Below are 26,855 nucleotides of genomic sequence, written 5' to 3'. Positions count from 1 at the left end.
GTATTCCCATCTCTTTCAGAATTTTCCACAGTTTGTTGTGATCCACACAGTTAAAGACGTTGGCATAGTCAATAAAGTAGAAATAGATATTTTTCTGGAACTCTCTTGCTTTTTCGATGATCCAGCAGATGTTTGGCATTTTATCTCTGGTTCCTCTGCCTTTTCTAAACCCACCTTGAACTTCTGGAAGTTCATGGTTCATGTACTGTTGATCCCTACATATATAATCTCCAAGTCTTGCAATTACCTGGCAAAAAGGACACCATTAGTATCTTTACTGATGACAAATTGGAACTTCTTAAAGTTTACCCAGTGAAAGTGAAAGTCGCTCAGTCATATCCGACTCTTTGTGACCCCATGGACTATACAGTCTATGAAATTCTCCAGGCCAGAATACTGGAGTGAGTAGCCTTTCCCTTCTCCAGAGGATCTTCCCAACCCAGGGATCAAACCCAGGTCTCCCGCATTGCAGGTGGATTCTTTACCAGCTGAGCCACAAGGGAAGCCCAAGAATACTGGGGTGGGTAGCCTATCCCTTCTCCAGCAGATCTTCCCAACCCAGGAATCAAACTGGGGTCTCCTGAACTGCAGGCTGATTCTTTACCAACTGAGCTATCAGGGAAACCCAAAGTTTATGCAGGATATGGTTAAGCCAGAATTCCAATCCAGGTATGTTTCTTTATGTGCTGCATTCTCAGTTGCTAAGTCATGTCCAATTGTAGCCTGCCAGGCTCCTCTGTCCATGGAATTCATTTCCTTCTCCAGAGGATCTTCCCAACCCAGAGATTGAAACTGCATCTCCTGAATTGGCAGGCAGATTCTTTACCACTGAGCTACCTGGGAAGCCCACCATGAAAGCTAGGAGTATTATAAATAAGATAAGGCTGCCACTATATTCTTCACTCACAATTCCAAACAGTTGTCCCAGAAGTTCTCCTATCCCATCTCTATGTGCCATTAGCATCTTGTGGTAGGCAGTGTGACATCTTGATACCAAGGACACTGCCTGTCCAACATCAGTAATTCAGTCAAATAGCACAACGTATATAATTCACATATACATTGAACCTTGGGCTTCCCTGGTAGCTCAGATGGTAAATAACCCACCTGCAATGCAGGAGACCTGGGTTCGATCCCCAGGCCAGGGAAGATCCACTGGAGCAGGAAATGGCAACCCACTCCAGTATTTTTGCCTGGAAAATCCCATGGACAGAGGAGCCTGGGGAACTACAGTCCATGGGGTTGCCAAGAGTCAAACACGACTGAAGAGACTTAGCACATGCATACCCTGGGGAGCAGGTGGCAATCCCCTAGGAGTGTTCAGTTAGGGCAAGGTTTTACTACAAGGTCTTAATCACCTCCAAGTGGCACCTCCTCCAATAGACAAAACGGAAGGTACTTAAAAATATATTATTCTAGGTAGAATAAAAACAATTCAGTACTACACTGTTAAATTCAATTATTCTTAATCATTTATTCATTCCACATTTATAATAGAAAATTTTAATTATGATTTTTCCTATGTCTAGTGTAAGTAACTACAAAATGACTTGAATTTGTAGTATCTATCTCCATTCCTTGTGTATATATTTGGAGGGATTAAATTTTCTCTAGTGAGTTGATAGCATTTGAGTTAAGCCCTTTTCTCTTTTTGAGGGAGCCAGTCTTCCTGCAGGAAGCATGCATTGTCTGCCCTCTGTCACTTAATTCTGTCTGGGTCCCATGGGGGCAGGGGCCTGCCTGCCCAGCTGTGTGGTGCCTAATTTGGGAAGCAGGGTTTAGAAAGCCCATTCAGTTGCCTATTTAAAGCCATGCTCTTCAGTTGGATTTATGAGGGATAAAGCTCATATTCAGATTTCCACCTGTCTGTTTCTTGTATTGTTTTCCTGCTTTATTTTAAATTTAAAAGGAGTAATGTATTACCTAAAAAATCCCCTAAAATAGGATAATATCTCTATTCAATGCAGTATTAATTTTAGCAGGAAAGAAAAACAGTGAAAGATTGGATGTTCAGATGTTGACTAGCTTTGCATTTCTGGGATAAATCTCTCTTGGTCATAGTATATAACAAAAACAGCTTTATTGAGATGTAATTGCCATAGCATACAATTAGCCAGCTACCAGTGTACAGTTTAGTGATTTTTGGTATATTCACAGAGTTGTGCAAATATTATCCCAATCTAATTTTAGAATATACACTTCTCTCCAAACATTCAAGAGGAGGAGATTATGCAAGGGCATAAACAGAAGAAAAAGAGAATTATTAGGGGTCACCTTAGGATCCATCTGGGGAGTCTGCCTGCAATGTGGGAGGCCTGGGTTCGATTCCTGGGTCTGGAAGATCCCCTGGAGGAGGAAATGGCTACTCATTCCAGTATTCTTGCCTGGAGAATTCCATGGACAGAGGAGTCTGGCAGGCTACAGTCCATGGAGTCCCACAGAGACGGAAATGATTGAGTGTGCACACACACACACACACACACACACACCCATATCATGGCTAATACACTTCCAAACACAAGATCCTGTCAGCAAAACACCAGTCAAAAATGTCTGTGGTGGCCTAAAGATTATGGGGATGGTTGGAAGGTCATCTTCTGTGATACTCAGGAGGCAGAACCAGGGCCAATAGATAGAAGTTCCAACGTGATGGATTTTGGATCTACAAACTAAATTAAATCTACAAATCATGTTTTACACTTAGAGCAGCCCAATACAGTGAGTCCCCTACCACAAATGAGTTCTGTTCCGAGACTGTGTTCGTAAGTCCAATTTGTTTGTAAGTCCAATAAAGTTAGCTTAGGTATGCAACCAATACAATCAGCTATTTAGTACTATACTGTGATAGGCTTATAATACTTTCCACACAAATAATACATAAAAAACCCACAAAAATAAAGAAAACATGTTTTACCTGACTACCTTGAAAAGTATAATAGTACAGTACAACAGCTGGCACACAAGAGTTGGCATTGAGTGAACAGGTAAGAAGAGTTATTGGAGGAGGGACAGGAGGTGGGAGATGGTAGAGCTGAAGAGTCATCAGCAATAAGAGACGGAGGGCAAGCTGCACTGTCACTCATGCTTGATGTGATTGGACATGTGAATACATGTTCATATCTTTGAAAGTTTGCAACTTGAAGGTTTGTATGTAAAGGGACTTACTGTAATAGATGGGGCTACCTGGATGGGTAATGAACAACCTGTTCAAGTAGAGGCTGCATCGCCATTCATCAAGGATGTCACAGACTTGCACTGGCCAATAGAAATACACAGCGAGCTGCATCTGTGATTTTAAATTGTCTACTACCCAAAAGCCAGCCAGGGTCAGGCTGGTTTGAGTATGACTTGAGCGAAGACTGCATCTGCCTGACTCCATCTCTGTATGTGTCCCTCTATTTTTTTTTTTAAGTCGTTATTCATTTTGTGACAATATTGCTTCTGTTTTATGTTTTGGTCCCTTGGCCACAAGGCATGTGGGATCTTAGGTCACTGACCAGGGATTGAACCTGCACCCCCTGCATTGGACGGCAGAGTGTAACCACTGGACTGACAGGGAAGTCTCTGTATCTTTCTATTTTACAGAAGTTTTGTCTCAGGTAGTCACTCTCCACATGGTGACTGCCTACATCCGCAAATGCAAACCTTCCTAATTCAGCAGTCTTGTGGGAAAGAATTGATATTTCCTAAAAGTTGAGAACTGTTGAAGTGAGTCCCAAAGATCTGCTTTCCTGACACGACTTTTCCTGAACCAGTCACTGGATCCAATGATGATACCTGGGTCTCATGTCTGACCCTGGGGCTGGTGAGGTGAGGTCACCTTACCCCACGTGAGCCCAGCTTCTCCACACACAGGGAAAAATGGGTGTGTGACTCTCTAAACAGAGCAATTGAGGTGCTGTTATCAAAGGTTGGGAGTGTGGAAGCTGGCAAGCCAAGGCAGATGTCCACTTTTTTCCTCTGTCCAATAGATGTACAATTCAGGAATCTCACAATCTGAAGCTTTTTACTTGTATGAAATTGTGAAGTAGATAGGAAAAATGTGCAAACTGACTCTTTAGAACTCTAATATCCTGCCAAAGCATACACTAAGTGATACATTTGTATTTAACATTAAACCATTTATATTATAAATATTGTATTTTGTTTTATGTATTAATAAAACTTCCTCAATAAGCACAGTAGTTTTGGGATACATCAGAATCTAGTTTGATGCACTCTCCCCAATCACTGAACACAGAAAATTGTTGGTGTTTAGTTGCTCAGTCATGTCTGACTGTTTTGTGACTCCATGGACTGTAGCCTGCCTGGCTCCTCTGTCCATGAAATTTCCCAGGCAAGAATATTGGAATGGGTTGTCATTTCCTTCTCCAGGGGATCTTCCCCATTCAGGAATCAAACCTGAATTGGCAGGTGGATTCTTTACCACTGAGCCACCTAGGAAGCCCACAAGAAATTAGGCAGGCTATTTATTTAATGTCCAGTGTGTTCATATGTAAATTAGTCTTGAAAACATTACACAAGATAATACTTCAAAGAATGATGCCCAGGCACCTCGTACACACCCACTTAATGATAGCTATGATTTCTTTTATTATACCATTGGGTTTAAAATCCTTTACAGCCAAGCCTTACAACCCAGTTTTCTATTTATTTAGATTAGCTTAACTGATTAATTAAAGTTGTTGTGTATCCTGAAGATTTTAATTGTGCATGTTTCATTGTCTGAATGACTTCCTGATTATCCTTGCTACTAAGTAACAATAATGCATTGCAAATATTTGCTTGAATTTTATATAAACCAATTTTAAATGAAAGAGCTATTTACATTAATCAATTTAAATAAAGAACACCACTTCCTTGTGGTTTTCTTGCTATCAGTTTTACTTTTAGTCAAATGTGAAGGGCTAATACTGCAATAATTACTTTAAGTCATTATGAAATGACAATCAATTGTGAACCATTAGAAAGTCAGGGTTTTCCAGTCTGAGAAGGCATATCTTCTACTTCTATAGGATGCTTCTTTTAGGCTCTGTAAGTCTTGTGATATTTTAGCAAATATTTCTCTATTAAAACTATTTTTTTAAAAAACCTATGTTTGGTTCCCACTATTTCTTATGTCAAGATAAAATTCACCAGTGAAACAAAATTCCCAGACTCTCATCTTGGAAACAAGTAGAATCAGCTACCCTACTTCTCAAACACAAACCTCAAGCTCCATCCTTATTTTTTCCTTTTCTGCACATGCCACTTTTCTCTTCCTGTAAGAACTATCATCTACACGTTTCCATCCGTTGAGCTACCACCCACGTCCAAACCATCATCTTCTTCCCGGCAACCTATTGGAAGAGCCTACAAATTAGCTTCTTTCCTTCCCCTCTTGTTGTTGTTCAGTAGGAAAGTAGTGTCTGACTCTTTGCAACCCCATGGACTGCAGCACACCAGGGTTTCTTGTCTTTCACTATCTCCTGGAGCTTGCTCAAACTCATGTCCATCGAGTTGGTGATGCATCCAACCATCTCATCCTCTGCCGTCCCCTTCTCCTGCCACCTTCAATCTTTCTCAGCATCAGGGTCTTTTCCAGTGAGTCAGTTCTTTGCATCAGGTGGCCAAAGTATTGGAGCTTCAGCTTCAGCATCAGTCCTTCCAATGAATATTCAGGGTCGATTTCCTTTAGGATTGACTGGTTTGATCTTGCAGTCCAAGGGACTCTCAAGAGTCTTCTCCAGCACCACAGTTTGAAATTGTCAATTCTTCGGCGCTCAGCCTTCTTTCAGGCCCAATTCTCATATTTGTACATGACTACTGGAAAAGCCAAAGCTTTGACTATATGGAAGAAAGTAAGGAAAACTACTAGGTCATTCAGGTATGACCTAAACCAAATCCCTTATGATTATGGAAGTGGCAAATAGATTCAAGGCAGATCTGAGAGAGTGCCTGAGGAACTATGGACTGAGGTTCATAACATTGTACAGGAGGTGTCGACCAAAACTATCCCAAAGAAAAAGAAATGCATGAAGGCAACGTGGCTGTCTGAGGAGGCCTTACAAATAGTTGGGAAGATCTCCTAGAATAGGAAATGGCAACCCTCTCCAGTATTTTTGCCTGGAAAATTATATGTATCTTAAAAATGTTAAGAGCAAGGATGGTGTGAAGATTCATCATGTGTCCACATCTAAACCCATTTATTCTGTCAACACAGCCCCTCCCCCAGCCTCTGTATAGAAGCAGACACCTCTGCTCTCTTGGGCTTTACCACCTCTGCCTCCCACCTCGTAGTCACTTGCCAAGTCCCAGTAATGTTTATTGGGCCTGTCCTCAATGATTTCCATTCTCACTGACACATCCTAACTTTCACTTAGCCCGTATTTCCCAAAATGTTTCCTTTAGAAAATTATCTGGGACTGCAGTAGTTTTTTTTTTTTTTAAGATTAAAAACAAATTTTTAAAAATACAGATTTCCTTTATGTGGGCCATTTTTAAAGTCTTTATTTAATTTGTTATCATATTGCTTCTGGTTTATGTTTTGATTTTTGACCACAAGGCGTGTGTGATCTTAGCTCCCTGAGCAGGGATCAGACCTGCAACCGCTACATTGGATGGTGCAGTCATAACTATGGGACCACCAGGAAAGTCTCTAAAAACATTTTTAAAGTTTCTTTTTGAAATAATTTCAGGCTTACTGGAACATAGAAGAAAAAAATCAATCAAGTATTCCTGTATACCCTTCAATCCAGAGTCCTTAAGTGTTAGCAACTCATGCAGCCACAGTACTATAATAAAAAAAAAACCCAGTAAATTAACGTGGGTACATGTACACAAGCATAATGCTGCTTTCTAATCCATAGACATTATTCAATTTCCAACTGTCCCACAAAGATCTGTTGCCCTGTTTTTTGTTTTGGCATCATTGTCATGTTTCTTTGGTCTTCTTTAATCTAGAAGAGTCCCTCGATCTTTGTTTTCCATGATTTTTTTTTTTTAACAGCAGGATTTCTCACAAATTTTAATATGCTGATGTTCACTGTAATCTCCAAGGAGTGGATATAACATGACCTCAGTCAAACTTCTGTCACCGTGGACTCTTTCTTGAGGTTCAGTTTGTAGGATAGGTATTCCAAGGACACTCTGGGACATATGGGCCCAGACTATGACAAGCCCATTCTGATATGTGTTCCTCCTATGGGATCCACCCTACACATACCTCTCAGAATAGTCTCCCTAGTTCAAAGTTGTGTGTACATCATTACCTGCTTATAAACCTCAAATAGCTCGAATTCATTTAGGGTAAAGTCCAAAGCCTTGAAATTCAAATTCCCCTCACCCAAACTTTCTTTCCAACTTGAGTCACTACCTCTGTGGGCACCCTAGTTGCTGAAATCAAAGTGAAGTAACCCATGGTTCCTCTGATTTCTTATTTTTATTTCCCTACTTATGCTAGTTCCTCTGTTCAGAACACATACGAGAATTCACCGAAGCTCTCTCTGTTGCAGGCTCCAGCTGCAGCAATTGGAACTCTGAACCCTGGTTTCCTTTGAGCTTGCTTTTGAGTGGTTATAATAAGAATCCATCAAAACCCATGTCTGGATCTCTCTTTGGCCAACACAGCCTTATTTCCTGGGACTATGAACTCCAGAAGGAGTTTTCCTGCCCTCTGTATAGACAGGCAACCCACTGCTTGTTTTTGTTCTGATGTATGCCTCTGGTTTTATACTTTGTGATATGCCTTAACATAGAAAAGAAAAGTGAAAGGCAAAGGAGAAAAGGAAAGATATCCATCTGAATGCAGAGTTCTAGAGAATATCAAGGAGGGATAAGAAAGCCTTCCTAAGTGAGCAATGCAAAGAAATAGAGGAAAACAATAGAATGAGAAAGACTAGAGATCTCTTCAAGAAAATTAGAGAAACCAAGGGAACATTTCATGCAAAGATGAGCACAATGAAGGACACAAATTGTATAGACCTAACAGAAGCAGAAGATATTAAGATGAGGTGGCAAGAATACACAGAAGAGCTATACAAAAAAAGATCTTCATGACCCAGGTAACTTTGATGGTGTGAAAACTCACCTAGAGCCAGACATCCTGGAATGTGAAATCAAGTGGGCCTTAGGAAGCATCACTACAAACAAAGCTAGTGGAGGTGATGGAATTCCAGCTGAGCTATTTCAAATCCTAAAAGATGATGTTGTGAAAGTGCTGCATTCAATATGCCAGCCAATTTGGAAAACTCAGCAGTGGCCACAGGACTGGAAAAGGTGTTTTCATTCCAATCCCAAAGAAAGACAATGCCAAAGAATGTGCGAACTACCACACAATTACACTCATCTCACATTCTAGCAAAGTAATGCTCAAAATTCTACAAGCTAGGCTTCAACAGTATATGAACTGAGAACTTTCAGATGTTCAAGTGGATTTAGAAAAGGGAGAGGAACCAGAGATCAAATTGCCAATATCCATTAGATCACTGGATCATAACAAAAAGCAAGAGCATTCCAGAAAAACATCTACTTCTGCTTCACTGAGTATGCTAAAGCCTTTGACTGTAGGATCACAACAAACCGTGGAAAATTCTTAAAGTGGTAGGAATACCAGTTCACCTTATCTGCCTCTTGAGAAATCTGTATGCAGGTCAAGAAGCAACCATTAGAACTGGATACAGAACAAGGCACTGATTCAAAATTGGGAAAGGAGTATGTCAAGGCTGTATATTGTCACTCTGCTTATTTAACTTATATGCAGAGGACATCATGTGAAATGCTGGGCTGGATGAAGCATAAATTGGAATCAAGATTGAAAGGAGAAATATCAATTACCTCAGATATGCAAATGACACCACCCTTATGGCAGAAAGCAAAGAAGAACTAAAGAGTGTCTTGATGAAAGTAAAAGAGGAGAGTGAAAAAGCTGGTTTAAAACTCAGCATTCAAAAAATTAAGATCATGGCATCTGGTGCCATAACTTCATGGCAAATAGATAGGGAAACAATGACAGTGACAGACTTTATATTCTTGGGCTCCAAAATTACCATGGATGGTGACTGCACCCATGAAATTAAAAGACCCTTGCTCCTTGGAAGAAAAGCTATGACCAACCAAGACAGCGTATTACAAAGCAGAGACATTGCTTTGCTGACAAAGGTCCATCTAGTCAAAGCTGTAGTTTTTCCGGTAGTCATGTATGGATGTGAGACTTGGACCGTAAAGAAAGCTGAGTGCTGAAGAATTGATGCTTTTGAACTGTGGTGTTGGAGAAGACTCTTGGAGAGTCCCTTGGACAGCAAGGAGACCAAATCAGTCCATCCTAAAGGAGATCAGTCCTGAATATTCATTGGAAGGACTGTTGCTGAAGCTGAACCTCCAAGGCTTTGGTCACCTGATGTGACAAACTGACTCTTTGGAAAAGTTCCTGATGCTGGGAAAGATTGAAGGCAGGAGGAGAAGGTGATGACAGAAGATGAAATAGTAGGACGGCATAACCTACTCGATGGACGTGAGTTTGAGCAAGCTCTGGGAGTTGGTGATGAACAGGAAATCCTGGGGTGCTTTAGTCCATGGAGTTGCAATGAATTGGACACGACTGAGTAACTGAATGGAACTGAAGTGATTATTTTTATGTGGGCCTCCCTGGTGTCATGGGAGAAGGCAATGGCACCCCACTCCAGTACTCTTGCCTGGAAAATCCCATGGATGGAGGAGCCTGGTGGGCTGCCGTCTATGGGGTCGCACAGAGTCGGACACGACTGAAGCGATTTAGCAGCAGCAGCCCTGGTGTCTCAATGGTAAAAAACCTATTTGCAATGCAGGAGATATGAATTCAATTCTTCGGTCAGGATGATCCCCTGGAGGCAGGCATGGCAACCCATTCCAATATTCTTGCCTGGACAGGAAATCCCATGGACAGAGTAGCGTGGTGGGCTACAGTCCATGGGGTCACAAATGAGTCAGACACAACTTAGTGACTAGATGACAACATTTTTTTTAATGTATCCTGAAAAGTAAGTGTTTCAATTTTCATAACTATTAATTATCCCTGTGGTGGCAACAATGGATGCTTCTGTAAGCCCACCAGGAACTCACTTGGGATGTCCTTGAAATATTATAGTTTTGTCCTTAAAAAACGAAAGAGTTCATTTTTAAGAGTCAAACATTTTGGGTGGGGGGGAGTAGGGTGAAGCAAAATATCACAGCTTTCCCATATGCTACTTTCTTTTGTGAGCCCAGTAGCACTTAGACTCTGAATTGTGGAACTCTCTCATTTTCTGCCATGTTATGGTCCTTTAATTTCCTGCCTGATCTCCTCTGGTATCATGGGTAGAACCACAACAAATTTGAATTCCTCCTCTCATGTCCACACCTCCTAGCACAGTGCTTTGTAGAGTGTAGGGGTTTCCTTTGTGTATATATATACATATATTTTTTTGAATGGATGTTGTACTGTCTGTTTTCATTTAGAAAGAATACAAAAAGTGACAAGATTTTCCTTATGTGATGACTTAGAGGGCTGGGATGAAGATGTTGGGGGAGGTTCAAGAGGGAGGGGATATGTGTGCACATATAGCTGATTCACATTGGTGTACAGCAGAAGCTAACACAACAGTTAAGGCAATTATACTCTAAACTAAAAAATAAATTTTCTGTATACAGTCTATACTCAATTTTGTCTTCTAAAGGAAGACAGTAAATGTTTTTGAATTAACTTTTGTTTTAATGAAAACTGCCTTTTTTCAACTCAATAATTATTCCTACCTAAGGCTAAAGAGGAAACCTCTGTAAACATCTGAATGACATTAAATTACGCTAAGTAAGCATCACTAAAATTAACTTCCTTGTTTCTAATTTCTCCATAAGCCTACAGTCACAATGTTTGCCTTGATTAATTATTAAACATATCTCAGATTTTCTAAATTAATGGTTTTGTGCTAGATATGATTTCTCATCAAGCTTTACATTTCTCTGGTAAAATCATATTTAAGTCTACCAAATGTCATAACTCACTTCTGCATTTAATAATCAATGTTTGGCAGATTATTTGAAACTAGTAGAGCAGTAATAATATATGAAGACCTGCAAACATGTCTGGGATAACCATGAGCATTTAGGCCTCCGGAGACTAAATTGTATTGTTTGGAAATCATGTGAATTTGTATTTGGAAACATAAATGTCTGTGATGACTGATTAACATACAGAATAAAATCCAATCATACACATACCATTAAGGAGAATGCTATAGTATAAGAGGAATACGAATTTTAAATGTTTGCATATTCAAACTATGGGTTTGAATAACTATGTGTACAAGTGACAGATAACATTAGGGGCTTCCCTGGTGGCTCAGAGGTTAAAGCATCTGCCTACAATACGGGAGACCCGGGTTCGATCCCTGGGCCGGGAAGATCCCCTGGAGAAGGAAATGGTAACCCACTCCAGTATTCTTGGCTGGAGAATCCCATGGACAGAGAAGCCTGGTAGGCTACAGTCCACGGGGTCGCAAAGAGTTAGACACAACTGAGCGACTTCATTCACTCACTATAGATTTATGTAAGACCAGACATCTAATAAGGACCCAGATGTTTTCAAAACATGGATATATATATATATATATGTAGACAAAATAGATGATGAATTGCTTAAATTCCACTTAGGGTTTTATCAGTGGGCATGGGAGGTCTTTCTACACTTGATTTGTAAATCTGAAATATTTGCTAAATATTGTACACATATCTATAACAGATAAAACTATTAAAAGTATCTATATGATTGGTATTAGTCAGCCATAAATAGGCTTCCCAGGTGGCGCTAGTGGTAAAGAACCCACCTGCCAATGTAGGAGACATAAGCGACAGGGGTTTGATCTCTAGGTCGGGAAGATCCCTTGGAAGAGGAAATGGAAACTTACTCCAGTGTTCTTGGGAAATCCCATGGACAGAGGAGCCTGGCGGGCTACAGTCCATAGGGTCACAAAGAGTCGGACACAACTTAGCTACTAACACTAATTTTTTTTTTCACTTGTACATTTTGATGATTAAACGAGTTCGTATTTGCAAAGCACTCAGAGTAGCTCTAAGCATATACTAACAGTTTGTTAAATAAATGAAATGTTATCTCAGAAATAAGACCCCGCCCCCACCCCCGCCAAGGAAACTCACTTTTAATGATATTTGCATTTTGGGAGTGGGCTTCCTAGGTGATGCTAGTGGTAAAGAACCCGCATGCCAATGCAGGAGATATAAGAGATGCAAGTTGAATCCCTGGGTTGGAAAGATCCCCTGGAGGAGGGCATGGCAACCCACTCCAGTATTCTTGCCTGGAGAATCCCATGGACAGAGGAGCCTGGTGGGCTACAGTCCACAGGGTTGCAAAGAGTCAGACATGACTGAAAAGCAACTTAGCATGCATTTTTGGAGGGATACAATTGATAGGAATTGGAACTCATTTCAAAAGCTTACTATTTGACTTGAATTCTTATACTGTGTGAGCATACATTACTGAATTAGCAATAATATTATTAGCTCCCGTGACTAAGCCATGTATTCTAAGCAGATGGAATAGATACTTGCACAGCCTTTTTGGTTGTTTGCACTTTCTTTTTTTAACTTAAATTTATTTGTTTTTAATTGGAGGATAATTGCTTTACAATGTTGTGTTGGCTTCTGCCATACATTAACATGAATCAGTCATAGGTATTCGCAAGTCCCTCTATCTTGAGCCTCCCTCCCACCTATTAGCCCATCCTCCCCTCTGTCACACAGCATGAGATTTGAGCTCCTTGCTGTATGATGCAGGGAGCTCAAATCCAGTGCTCACACAGCCTTTTGAGAACACAGATTCTGTAGGATACCTTGTGGTCTACTGTTATCATTTACCATTCTCTCTTGACTTTTCATTTATCTTAAGCTGAAGGTGTCTGATATGAAAGACAGAAAATAGTGATGAGTGCTGATGACGGGACTAGATAGACGCAATGCAAAGAACACGGGCATGATGGAAAACCAATTCTCAGGGTGCTCTGATCCCCAGCTCTGATCCTGGTGACAACCTCCAAAGACGTTAAAGAATGAGACTCATCACCTATCAGATATGAAGGAGAATATCTTGACAGTGAGGGTTCCAGACAATATGTATATAAAATCAGCTCCAAAGAGTTGAAGACAAGGTGAGTTTAATGAGATGTAGATAAGGTTGAGTTTTAAAGGTTTAGAGATTAGCATTTGTCTACTATTTATAAAAATTAGCACCTTTAAAATACCTTGTTAAATAGTTAACATAAATATAATATGGATCTATTTAGCCACAAATAAGGAATCCTAAAATTTAAAAAGTGCCTTAGATTACATACTCACTATTACTGACCTGTCGACCTCGGGACTGGGCAGTCCACTAAGACGACGTATCTAGTAATAACTAAGTGTACAGTAATAGCAAAGATGTGAGAGTGCCTCCAAATGATCAGCATCTTCTCTCTGGCTCCAGCATTTTGTCTGTGCATTCATCCATGCCAGTTCTTGATCAATGAATTCTTCTTGTTGTGTTTACTTACTTCAGGCTTTGTAATCTCTTGTCTGTTGGTCATTTATTCATTCATATTCACAAGAACTCATAAATATTTAGTGTCATCGCTCTGCTAGTCTCTGGGACCACGGAAATGAACAGGATTTAAAAGGGCACTGTTCTATCCTTCAAGGAACTTTTATTCTGGAAGGTAGACAGACCAAAGACTCAGTTAAACTCTATTAACGGTGTGCTTATATGGCAGGACACCTGTAATGTACATCCTGGGGATGCACGAGCTGGGCAGGTCTAGGAAATGTTCTCAGTGACACATGTACACAGCTATTTACTATAACACCTGTGTGATAGTTACAAAATAGATAATTATGATGCACAGTTGATATTATGTTATACTATATATCATATGTTAGATATATTGTATATATTATATATACCCAAAATCATTATATTTAGATGAGGTCAAACAATACTAGTGTCCATCAATAGGGGGCCATTAAAATAAACAATGAAACAGAGATGTGCTGATATGGAAATAGCTCCAAAATATCTAATAAGTAAAAAATTGGAAAGTTTCAGAGAGGTGCATATCACAGGCAGTCTTTTGTGGGGCAAATAAGAACACAGAATCACATTTTGTTATATTTGCATAGACACTTTGGAATCCTATGCATAACCCTAAACAAACAAACAAAACAAAATGGGTTGGGCTGCCCAATGGGGAGCAGAGAGAGGGGATCCAGGCAAGTGGGGACAGGAGGGAAGATTTCACTGCACTTAATTCAAAGAGATTTTTATCTCTTTGAATTAAGTGAATGAATTATCTATTTATCTAATTATCTATCTATTATTGATCTATCTAATTATCTATATAAACCTATCCTGGAACTTTCAGAGGAAAGATGTCTCATCGTGGACTGTGACCAGTGGATGAAGAGTTGGGGGTGGGAAGAAGAAACGTACCATAGGTAGATTATTCAAACACTTCCATCTCAACTTGCCAGAGAGCTGCTGCCCTGAAACCTTCCTCTGCCATCCTAGCCGCCTCTGTTGGCTCCTCCCTTCTGTGAGGAGTTCAGAATCTGTTCAAGTTCAATATCTGTGAACTTCTAGATATTCTGGCACCTCCAGCAATTGTAAGGGTAACCCTTGAAGCAGTAGGGCCCCTGGGACTCTGCCCCATCTCAGAGTCCTTTGCCTGTTTATCTAGAAGTTACCCAAGCAGCACGGGCTGTTAAATCTTACAACCATCAGCCCTTGTTTTTCCCCAGAAATAAGACTGACATTTTAGCACATGCTAAGTGACTGATACAGGAAGCATTTACATATCATTGGATTTTTTAAAAAAATCCAAGTTCTAATCATTGTAAACATATTCATATGAAATAGATAGAAAATACAAGAAAACCATATGCAATCAACCACAACAATAATACATAGTTATTTTGCTGTGAGACAAAGTCAGGATACCTTTCATTTTAACATAAAAAAGAAAAAATATTGAAATTGTTGTCTGGCAGGTATATTACACAAGAAAAGTCAGAGATCAGCAGCTAATATTTTTACTGCTGGAAGGCTGAATAATATAATGAGGATTATGTGTGCAGTGGACAGTTCTGAACGTTCAGTAAACTAATATGCCGAGGAATTGATTCATGAATGACAAGTACTTTTAGGTGGCAACATACACTTTATTTAGTGCTTTTCTCTAATGTAGTTTTCTATGTGTCAGTTCAGTTTCTTATCAAATAAATACTTACACCTTGCTATTCATTTGAATTGGAGTTACTATGGAGAAACGACTTTTTGATTCTACAGCATTCTGCTGCATTATGAAAACTTTGAAATCATGTCATCACTCCACAAAATGGTTTAGCAATTTTCTGTGAATGTTTTTAAAGAAGGGGAATCTGTTCATATATGAATGATTCTAGAAAAATGTTTCAATGTTAAAAAATTCACTAAGAACCTTTAGAATCTAAAATATGATAGAGTACTGTTTCACCTTACAGTAGGTTGAAAACATTTTAAAGAAAATTTGCCTCCATGTTTTTTTTTTTAATCCAAAGATTTAAACATATATTTTGCCACAATTCCATAGGTAACTTCCAGGAGAGTAAAGAAAGACCAGAGAATACAGAAAGATTGATAAACATATATTGACAAGTGATGACAAACATACAGAAACCAAGAATAATCAGATTCCCTGTTACATCTTTGAAAGAAAACTCCTTATCATTGAGGTCCAGCCACTTTCTTTGAATTCAGTGTAGAATTTGCTTTTCATTGAACTAGGACACTAAAAGATCTTTGGAGTTTTATGTTCAAGTCTTTAGTCTTTCTAGAAAATTATGATTCAAACATGCTCTAAAATACTATTTTAGACCTTAACATATGTGGTTTAAAGAACAATAATTAATACATTCTGTAAAGGAGGAAAAGACTAGCACACTGATGGCTCCAAATGAGCCATGGCTCCTAGTATGTTCACCTTTCTAGAGGCCCCTCCCACAATAATGCTGGGCTTGATCACATGATTTGCTATAGCCAATGGGACATTAGTAGGCTTTACTCTCAAGAAGAGGCTAGATAAATGCTTGCATGTTGGGCTTCTTTTATTGGAACCCAGCTCACTGGCTGTAAGAAAGCCTCTCAAGTTTTCTTCGAGAAGACAAGCCATGTGGAGGAGAATGTGGGTCAACAGCCAGCCCCAGACATATGAGTGAGGACATCTAGGATAGTGTAACCCCAGCAAAGCTCCTGGTTGAAAAGTTTACATGAGTGACCCTAGCCAGTATCCTATGAAGCAGAACTGCCTAGATTCCTCACCCACAAAACTCAAAGCAACATACTGATATTGTTTTCTGTAATTATATTTTGGAGTGGTTTGTTAGACAGCAGTAGATAATGGTTACAGTAAGTGTTACAAGGACTCCTAAAGTTCTTTCTGGAAATGATTCCAAGTCCATTCTTCATTGACATACACCTCTTACACTCTGTCATCTATTTATTTATTATTGAACCTGAATCTCTTATTCTGACTCTAACCCATTGGAACAGAAGAACTGGAATGGTTGGTTCATGTGAAAAGCACTGTGAGAATGACTATCATATATTGACTCAAAAGAACACCAAATCCTTGTTGGATCTCAAAGAAAAAGACTTCTTGATGATGGTATATACCTTAAATTAATTCCATTCCACAGTGTGATCAAACTGTGGGTGGGGCAGTCTGGTGGAAAGAAAATATCTTTAAGGAATTCCCAGCACATAGGCTTTGTGTGGTCTTTTCAAGCCATTTCCTCCCTATTTCTCTCAATGGAACTGTATCCTCACAACTGATTTTAGGCACTAAAATGTGTAGGACTCTCTGGAGGAATTTGTTTTCTTAAGGAATAATTATTGGAAATATGAGTTTTATTAGATTGAAAAAGACATTGGGCATATTTCCATCCTTCTTTCTCTAGAATGAATGAGAATTAGTAAAAGAATGCATTAGGAATAGTAACTGTAGTAGAAATGTATTAGGAGAAGAACCCATGGTACCGCATGGACAGTCACCATTTCTGGAGGACAGTGATTCTATTCCACTGAATTATGTGGATTGCATCTCAAGTTAGAAACTACAGTAACTAACTGGTTCTAAAAAAATGTCTGGATATCAAGAGGAAAAAGACATAAACTGCCATCAAGCATAACAAACGTTAGCATCATTACTGTTATTTCCATTGTTTAAAGGATGTTCTCTGTGTACTTATCTATGGCATTATCTACCAGGAGAGCATGGATGGAAGGTTTAGATACAAAATGACGTTAAAGAGAGTCCAGATCCGACAGTGACACAGATGTGATACTTACAGAGAGTAGGATTTGGACGGCACTGTGGATGACCTCCAGGTACTGGAAGTCCACAATGCAGCCGGTGACAGAGACATACGTGTAATCGTCCGTCATGCCGTGGGCTGACGGGGGCAGTACTCTTCGGACACAGCCGGGCCCGTGTTCCCGCCACCATGACCGATGCACAGAGATGTTGAATGTCATTAGGTCTGTATCCTAGGCGGGCAGGAGACAAGACAGAGAAAGGAGATAAACATATTACATCACATCTTCGGCTTTCACCTTAGGAAGAATTCAGGATGAATGAAATTCCTGAAATGGTTTAAATTCCAGGTAAAGAATGACGAAAGACAAACCTAACATGACTGCATGTGTCATACGAATGAAATAGCTTATTTTCATATGGGTTATAGTTATTCAGTGGGGAGATGTAATTCTTTGAATGATAACACTATAAGGTTAGCACAACATCGAAAATTCAGAGATGATATATTTGTTTAAAAATTCATATGCCTATTTATTTAGTTTTTTTATTGGACTATTGTTGATTTACGGTGTTGTTTCAGTTTCTGCTGCACACCAAAGTGACTCAGCCACATGTGTACATATATCTCCTCCTTCTTGAATTTCCTTCCCATTTAGGTCTCCACAGAGCATTGAGTAGAGTTGCCTGTGCTATACAGTAGGTTCTCATTACTTCTCTATTTTATAAACAACATCCCCGTGGACTGTAGCCCACCAGGCTCCTCTGTCCATGGGATTCTCCAGGCAAGAATACTGGAGTGGGTTGCCATTTCCTTCTCCAGGGGATCTTCCTGACCCAGGGATCGAACCCAGGTCTCCCGCATTGCAGGCAGACGCTTTAACCTCTGAGCCACCAGGGAAGCCCTTAAACATCAGTAGTGCATATATGTCAATTCCAATCTCCCAATTCATCCCACCCCTCCCTTCAATTATATTGTCCACATTGGAATTTTCTTCTCTGTTTTCTTATTGCTCCATTGCCACTGGTATCACCATCATGGTAACGTGTACTGAGAGAGTTTTTTTGCCTGCGAGACATTGTTCTAAGCACTTTCCATATATTATGCGTTCATGCAGGTATCATCGTCCTAACTTACAGTAGTTGAATAATGGTCCCCCCAAATCACATTTATATCCATCTCCCTGGAATCTGTGAATTCTACCTTATACAGCAAGAATAGGACTTTGTAGCTATGATTGTGGTAAGGATCATGAAATGGGGGGATTATTCTGGATTAACTGATGGGCCCTAAAGATAATCACGTTTCCTTTTAAGAGGGAAGCAAAGGGATGCTAGACACAAGGAAGAACAGAACAAAAGGGTGACCATGGAGGCAACAATTGGAGCGATGTGGCCACAGGAATGCTGACCACCACCAGAAGCTGGGAGAGACAAGAGAAGATTATCCCTAAAACTCCAGGGGGAGCCTGGCCCTGGCAGCATCTTGATTTCAGTCCAGTGAAACTGATTTCAGACTTCTGGCCTCCAGAACTATGAGAATATACACTTCCATTGTTTAAGACACCAGGTTCATGGTAGTTGTTGTATAGCAATCATAAAAAAAAAAAAAAATTAAAGCAGATGAGAAAAGTTGGTCACAGAAAGGAAAAATAAAGTGCCCAACCTCATTAATAAATCAGTCAAAAGAACTTCCTATGTATGGTGGGGTTTCCCTGGTAGCTTAGCTGGTAAAGAATCTACCTGCAATGCAGAAGACTCTGGTTCCATTTCTGGGTTGGGAAGATACCCTGAGAAGGGATAGGCTACCCACTCCAGTATTCTTGGGCTTCTCTGCTGGCTCAGACAGTAAAGAATCCTCCTGCAATGCAGGAGACCTGAGTTCAATCCCTGGGTTAGGAAGATCCCCTGGAGGAGGGCATGACAACCCACCCAGTATTTTTGCCTGGAGAATCTTCAAGGACAGAGGTGCCTGGCGGGCTTCAGTCCACGGGGTCACCAAGAGTCAGGCATGACTGAGTGACACAGCACACAGCACAGCATGTAGTGGCAGACCCAGAACTTGATCCCATGCGGTCTGTACTTTCAGCTGTGATGTGGTGCTTTCCCATTCCTCTGTTCCCCTGCCCAACCCTTTACAATTCCTCAGACCCTGAAGGGAGCTAGTTCCTCCCTCTTTAGTTGTTTTCAGAAAATGCCACCACAGCCGAGCAAAAGAACAAAGAAGGCAAGCCTTGACTTTTCCATATCAAAAGAGACTTCCAGAAACTCCTAACAGAGACACCCGTGCAGATGTTTAAACCTCAAGAGTAGCCTTTTCATATCTGCAAAGTGTCAGCTATGAAGGACTAAGGTTATAATGTTTTTGTCATAAACAATACTTTAAAAAGAACAGATGAGGAACCAGACTCTTGGCTCCCAGATAAAGTAAAGATTACAGCTGCTGATGTGGAGCAGGAAGGAGGGAGGGTGAGGATGGACAGAGGGCAAGGGCGCCTACCAACCACAGTTGGTGGACTGGGACATAGATCTGCTGGGGAACGGAGGATCCAGGAGCCGGGGATTGGGTCCATTCCCAGCCTCCACTCCCAGCGAGCTTGTCATCACTAGTGCCAGGGGGACGTGTTGAGTGGGTACCACAGATGGCTCTTGTTCAGCCACTCAGGGGCCACCCACTGATTGTGCACCCACAATGATGCTCTGTACATCCCTGTGCTACTTAGAGAACTGTCCTTACCTGAGTGGCGTAGGACACTCCTAAGGAAGAGACACTGGGTTTGGAACTCTGCAGACTTACAGGACACTGGTGTGAAATGGAAAGTTCTTGAACTTCTAGGTGGCTGGTCCTGAAAACCAGTGTGGGAGCCCCCAGAGCAAGGACAGTGGAGGACCCTGTCACCCGTTGCTCTGCTGTATGTGATACCCACATTGTGAGGTGAGAACATTTCCAGTTCACGCTAGTAGGCAGTTACTCCACAGTTTTAGATTTTCCTCAACTCAATTCAAAGTACCATTATAAGTATGCCTGTGATTAGATCAATAATAAAACATGTTCTTTTTTTTTTTTTGGTGTTGGTTTGCTACAAATATCATTCAGTTACCTTCACAGTTACAGCATTTTATGGATAATAAGACATTTTACATCATACTGTTTTTAGGTGTTGGTTGGCTATATGTATCATTTGCAGTTACCCTCTGGAGGGAAAGTATTATAGAAAAATAATTGCTTTCGCTAGTGAATTCAGTTTCACGCAAGGCAATTTACCTGCAGGCAAACTGCATGCTACCCTCTTTGCTAGCCATCAGATTTAATCTCTTAGAGTTAGTCTTGGTCACTGCAGACGAACTATTATTTTTGATTTTAATAGACTTCATTAGGTTCAGGATAAATTAGTGTTATCTCAAAACTCATAGCAATCTCTACTCTTTAAGCATTCTTACCCTTACCTCTTGCCTTTTCTAATGCAGGACTGACTGTAAGTTCCTTTTAATATGACTTTGACTAAAATTTATTTTACCCAAATAAAAAAAAGTGAATTTATGAACTAACGATACATATTTGTTACACTCATAGAAATGTCTCAGTGTGGTTCTCAATTTGTTGGGACTACAACATATTTATGGGCTTCCCAGGTAGCTCAGCAGTAAAGAAACTGCCTGCAATGTAGGAGACTCAAGTTCAATCCTTGGGTTCATCCTGGAGAAGGAAGTGGCAATCTGCTCCATTATTCATATCTGGAAAATTTCATGTGTAGACGAGCCTGGCAGGTGACAGACCTTGGGGTCGCAAAGAGTCAGACACAATTGAGTGATTGAGCATGCACACACACACACATAATATATTTATAAACTCTACTATTCTTTGCAATGACTGTATAAAATTTGAATGAGAACATCAGTAGCATCAAGTGATATTTAAAATTCAAGCCTCTCACTTAAATTTGGTATAAAATTTTACTACAAGTTTGTGTATGCTTTCTATCTCCTTTAGCAGTTAGATTTCAAACATTAAAAAACACCTTAACACATAATAAACTCAATTTCCTATGAGAGGCATGTCAGAGAAAATGCAACTCAGAAAACTGCAACTTTTAAATAAAGAAAAGTAAACAAAGAAATAAATGCAGAAAATGTATAAGATTGTTCATTTTTTTGACACTTTTGGTTATATCAAAACTGTCAGTTCTGAAATACACAGGTAAGTGCTAAAATAATATTAAAAATAATTATAAATAATTAAATTGAAGAAAGTGGGGAAAACCAGTAGACCATTCAGGTATGACCTAAATCAAATCCCTTATGATTATCAGTGGAAGTGAAAAATAGATTTAAGGGCCTAGATCTGATAGATAGAGTGCCTGATGAACTATGGAATGAGGTTCATGACGCTGTACAGGAGACAGGGATCAAGACCATCCCCATGGAAAAGAAATGCAAAAAAGCAAAATGGCTGTCTGGGGAGGCCTTACAAATAGCTGTGAAAAGAAGAGAAGTGAAAAGCAAAGGAGAAAAGGAAAGATATAAGCATCTGAATGCAGAGCTTCAAAGAATAACAAGGAGAGATAAGAAAGCCTTCCTCAGCAATCAATGCAAAGAAATAGAGGAAAACAATAGAATGGGAAAGACTAGAGATCTCTTCAAGAAAATTAGAGATACCAAGGGAATATTTCATGCAAAGATGGGCTCGATAAAGGACAGAAATGGTATGGACCTAACAGAAGCAGAAGATATTAAGAAGAGGTGGCAAGAATACACAGAAGAACTGTACAAAAAAGATCTTCATGACCCAGATAATCACGATGAAGTGATCACTGACCTAGAGCCAGACATCCTGGAATGTGAAGTCAAGTGGGCCTTAGAAAGCATCACTACGAACAAAGCTAGTGGAGGTGATGGAATTCCAGTTGAGCTATTTCAAATCCTGAGAGATGATGCTGTGAAAGTGCTGCACTCAATATGCCAGCAAATTTGGAAAACTCAGCAGTGCCCACAGGACTGGAAAAGATCAGATTTCATTCCAATCCCAAAGAAAGGCAATGCCAAAGAATGCTCAAACTACCACACAATTGCACTCATCTCACATGCTAGTAAAGTAATGCTCAAAATTCTCCAAGCCAGGCTTCAGCAATATGTGAACTGTGAACTTCCTGATGTTCAAGCTGGTTTTAGAAAAGGCAGAGGAACCAGAAATCAAATTGCCAACATCCGCTGAATCATGGAAAAAGCAAGAGAGTTCCAGAAAAACATCTATTTCGGCTTTATTGACTATGCCAAAGCCTTTGACTGTGCGGATCACAATAAACTGTGGACAATTCTGAAAGAGATGGGAATACCAGACCACCTGACCTGCCTCTTGAGAAATCTGTATGCAGGTCAGGAAGCAACAGTTAGAACTGGACATGGAACGACAGACTGGTTCCAAATAGGAAAAGGAATACGTCAAGGCTGTATATTGTCACCCTGCTTATTTAACTTCTATGCAGAGTACATCATGAGAAACTCTGGGCTGGAAGAAGCACAAGCTGGAATCAAGATTGCCAGGAGAAATATCAATAACCTCAGATATGCAGATGACACCACCCTTATGGCAGAAAGTGAAGAGGAACTCAAAAGCCTCTTGATGAAAGTGAAAGTGGAGAGTGAAGAAGTTGGCTTAAAGCTCAACATTCAGAAAACGAAGATCATGGCATCTGGTCGCATCACTTCATGGGAAATAGATGGAGAAACAGTGGAAACAGTGTCAGACTTTATTTTTTTGGGCTCCAAAATCACTGCAGATGGTGACTGCAGCCATGAAATTAAATACGCTTACTCCTTGGAAGGAAAGTTATGTCCAACCTAGATAGCATATTCAAAAGCAGAGACATTACTTTGCCAACAAAGGTCCGTCTAGTCAAGGCTATGGTTTTTCCTGTGGTCATGTATGGATGTGAGAGTTGGACTATGAAGAAGGCTGAGCACCGAAGAATTGATGCTTTTGAACTGTGGTGTTGGAGAAGACTCTTGAGAGTCCCTTGGACTGCAAGGAGACCCAACCCATCCATTCTGAAGGAGACCAGTCCTGGGATTTCTTTGGAAGGAAAGATGCTAAAGATGAAACTCCAGTACTTTGGCTACCTCATGCGAAGAGTTGACTCATTGGAAAAGACTCTGATGCTGGGAGGGATTGGGTGCAGGAGGAGAAGGGGATGACAGAGGATGAGATGGCTGGATGGCATCACTGACTCGATGGACGTGAGTCTGAGTGAACTCCGGGAGTTGGTGATGGACAGGGAGGCCTGGCGTGCTGCCTGGCATGCTGTGATTCATGGGGTCGCAAAGAGTCGGACATGACTGAGTGACTGAACTGACAAATAATTCACGTTATTAATTGTTATTTCTTGGAAATAACATTCTTGCTTAAATGCTATTTCTTGGAGTCAGAATATTATCTGAGAATTTAAGCACACCATGGTTAAGAAAATTGACATAGATAATGGTATTTGGATTTATGTGAGTATATATGATTACCAAGGGACAGTGTGTAAAACAAGGAGAAAGAAAGCAAGGAGAGAGACAAGAAAGATAAAGGGTTTGGGAGGTATCAGGACAACCTGGGAAAAGAGAGCATGTCAAGGTCAACTGGAATAAGAACTTAAGGGAAGTTGGTAAAGCCAGAGACGAAACAGAACATATTGAATTTTCTGTTTGGTGGGCTAATGGGGACTTTACAAATACATGCCAGAAGAGCACTGGGAGTGAAAAATTGGATTTCAAGGAATTGAGGGGATTGAGAAGAGAGATTTGGTGTTTTTCATGAAGTTGGGACTCCAGGTAATAAGAACATGGGATGCCGGCTTCCAGGGTAGAAAAGGAGAACAAGGGTCAATCCATACACCTGCTCACACTCACCAGATTATGACTTAAAAGAAAATTATTTCAGAGCATCTGCTTTTCCCTGAATATCTACCCAACTAAATACTAAATGTTTAAAAGCCCTTTCATCTCAACCTTGAATCTCCAAGTTGTTCCTATTTTCTTAAAGTACTCAAGTTAAGAAAAAAAGCCTTCTAGCATTTTTTGAAATGTTCATTATGAGGTAGACATGACTGCCCACTTTTATTGGCAGTAAGTGTAGTCACAGTATTGGAACCAGTTCACATCCTGAAAAATTCAATATTCACTTTCTATTATAGTAGCTGCTGCTGCTGCTAAGTCGCTTCAATTGTGTCCGACTCTGTGAGACCCCATAGATGGCAGCCCACCAGGCTCCTCCATCCCTGGGATTCTCCAGGCAAGAACACTGGAGTGGGTTGCCATTTCCTTCTCCAATGCATGAAAGTGAAAAGTGAAAGTGAAGTCGCTCAGTCATGTCTGACTCTGTGCGACCCTATAGACAGCAGCCCACCAGGCTCCTCCATCCATGGGATTTTCCAGGCAAGAATACTGGAGTGGGTCGCCATTGCCTTCTCCCTATTATAGTAGACCACTATATAATTTTTCATTAATCAAAGATCTAGTCTCTCTCTTAGTCTTTGTTCTTTTAATTATCTGCTTTTTTGGTATGTGTTTAATTTAATCTTAGCTGCTGCTGCTACTGCTGCTAAGTCGCTTCAGTCGTGTCCGACTCTGTGCGACCCCATAGACGGCAGCCCACCAGGCCCCGCCGTCCCTGGGATTCTCCAGGCAAGAACACTGGAGTGGGTTGCCATTTCCTCCTCCAATACTAATCCTCTCTGTTTCTAGAAATGGACTCCCAACTATTCATAATCATTTTTTCCCCCTTCCTCCTTAGTTGTGACTGAAAGGGTCCTTGAAACCAGTTTCGTATGGCTATCTACTCTCTTTGTCTTTTCACTTTCTTTTGTCATAAACCAGCCCATGTGGAAGTGAAAATGTGCCCTTGAAGAGAAGTACACATGTATTTAAGAAAACAGATTTTGCTCAGTTTTAGAGTTAGCTTTGAGTTTACATTTATATAATAAAATTCATGTCAGTTGAAACTTCTTTTGAAATACTGTTTATCTCAGAATAAGAATTAGAAAAGTGAAAACAACTGTACTACACTTCTAATAATTTTCTTTTCAGTGAAGCATCAAATATTTCCAAGAGTACTGTAGATTAATAATAAAGGATAAACACTGTGCTTGGTAGAGAGGTTTAAGTGTGTGGAGCCCATTATACAAAGACTTAGCATCAGTTCAAATATATCAATAACTCTATGCTATTTTCCTATATTAAAAGCAACTCTTAGAGATAAACTTCAAAGGTTTTCCATTGGAAAGTGTTAGTCATTTGCTGTTGCTTTCTTAAAGAACACTTCCTGTAAGCCATGAGCATGTCATAATTATTTAGGACTATGCCACTGGTGTCGAATATAAAGAACAGCAGAGTGAGGAGCAGACATGGGTCATTTTGATTTTCTATTTTTCATCCTTACAACTAGGTACTTCTAGGGCTTTCCCATTGTTTACCATTGATCAGAAGCCAGAGGCAGAGCTAAGAGTAATCAGGCTTTTTGTCTTCAATCTTGACCTTAATTCCCTAGACTGAACCACTTCAGGAAGTTGTGAAGTCTCATCCATCTATTATATGGATATGTATGGAGTTTCTAAAATGAGCTATGCACTGGGATTTAAGTGAACATTAGATCTTATTCTTGCCCTCATGGGACTTATATTCTAGTGGAGAAAATAAGTAACAAAGTAAACAATTAAGTAGACAATTATACATTGTAAAAATTAATATAAAGGGAATAATGTGATGGAGAGTGACTGTGATGAGGCTGGAGTTATCTCATACAAGGTGGCAGAGGAGGCCTCTCTGATGGTTGATATGTAGGCTAAGACCTGTTGTTTGAGGAAGAACCAGAAGATGTGAAGATTTGCAGAAAGAGTGTCACATGCAAACAGAACTGCTAGTACAAAGCTCATGAGATGGCAAAGAGTTTTAGGTGTTCCAGGGACTGACTGAGGGTCCACGCAGATGGAGGGAAGCTGAAGTGAGCACAGAAGTGGTATAAGAAAAGATTGAAGATACAGGAATAAGTTATGATAGAGGCTGGGGTGGTGGTGGATGAATTGGGAGACTGGGAGTGACATTATACGCTAACAATACTGTGTAAAGAATAGATAGCTAATAAGAACCTACTGTATACATCAGGGAACCCTACTTAGTGCTCTGTGGCCACCTAAATGGGAAAGAATCCAAAAAAGAGGGGGTATATGTGTATATATACACACATATGCACATATACACACATATGTGTAGCTGATTGACTCTGCTGAATGCAATAGAAACTAACACAATGTTGTGAAGCAACTATACTCCAATAAAAATTAACTTTAAAAAAAGAGTCTGAATTTTACTCAAATCCAGGTGGGAGGTCAAAGACTGATATCACCTGCTTTGCATTTTTTTTGAAGATGATTCTAAGAATTGTATAGGGAATGGATTTGCCTGGAACAAAAGTGGAAGATCGTAAGGTGGTTACTATAGCAGGTCAGGGAATCCGGAGAAAGATGGCAGCTTCATAGGGGCAGAACA

The 26,855-nt window shown here is 40.1% G+C and overlaps 1 protein-coding gene across 2 annotated transcripts in view; it reads right to left on the bottom strand.

Moving 5' to 3' along the window:
• The window catches only part of NKAIN3 (sodium/potassium transporting ATPase interacting 3), a 535,514-nt gene that overhangs the window by 124,886 nt on the left and 383,773 nt on the right, over positions 1-26,855 (bottom strand). For both annotated transcript variants that reach the window (XM_027561061.1, XM_027561060.1), the window contains exon 4: positions 17,366-17,563. In XM_027561061.1, the coding sequence (XP_027416862.1) occupies positions 17,366-17,563 (198 nt within the window). The remainder of the gene's footprint in view (positions 1-17,365; positions 17,564-26,855) is intronic.

Source organism: Bos indicus x Bos taurus, chromosome 14 (genome assembly GCF_003369695.1).
Source record: "Bos indicus x Bos taurus breed Angus x Brahman F1 hybrid chromosome 14, Bos_hybrid_MaternalHap_v2.0, whole genome shotgun sequence".
Taxonomy (NCBI): Eukaryota; Metazoa; Chordata; class Mammalia; order Artiodactyla; family Bovidae; genus Bos; species Bos indicus x Bos taurus.
Note: the sequence above shows the minus strand (reverse complement) of the source record. Positions and strands in the feature narration are given on the sequence as shown.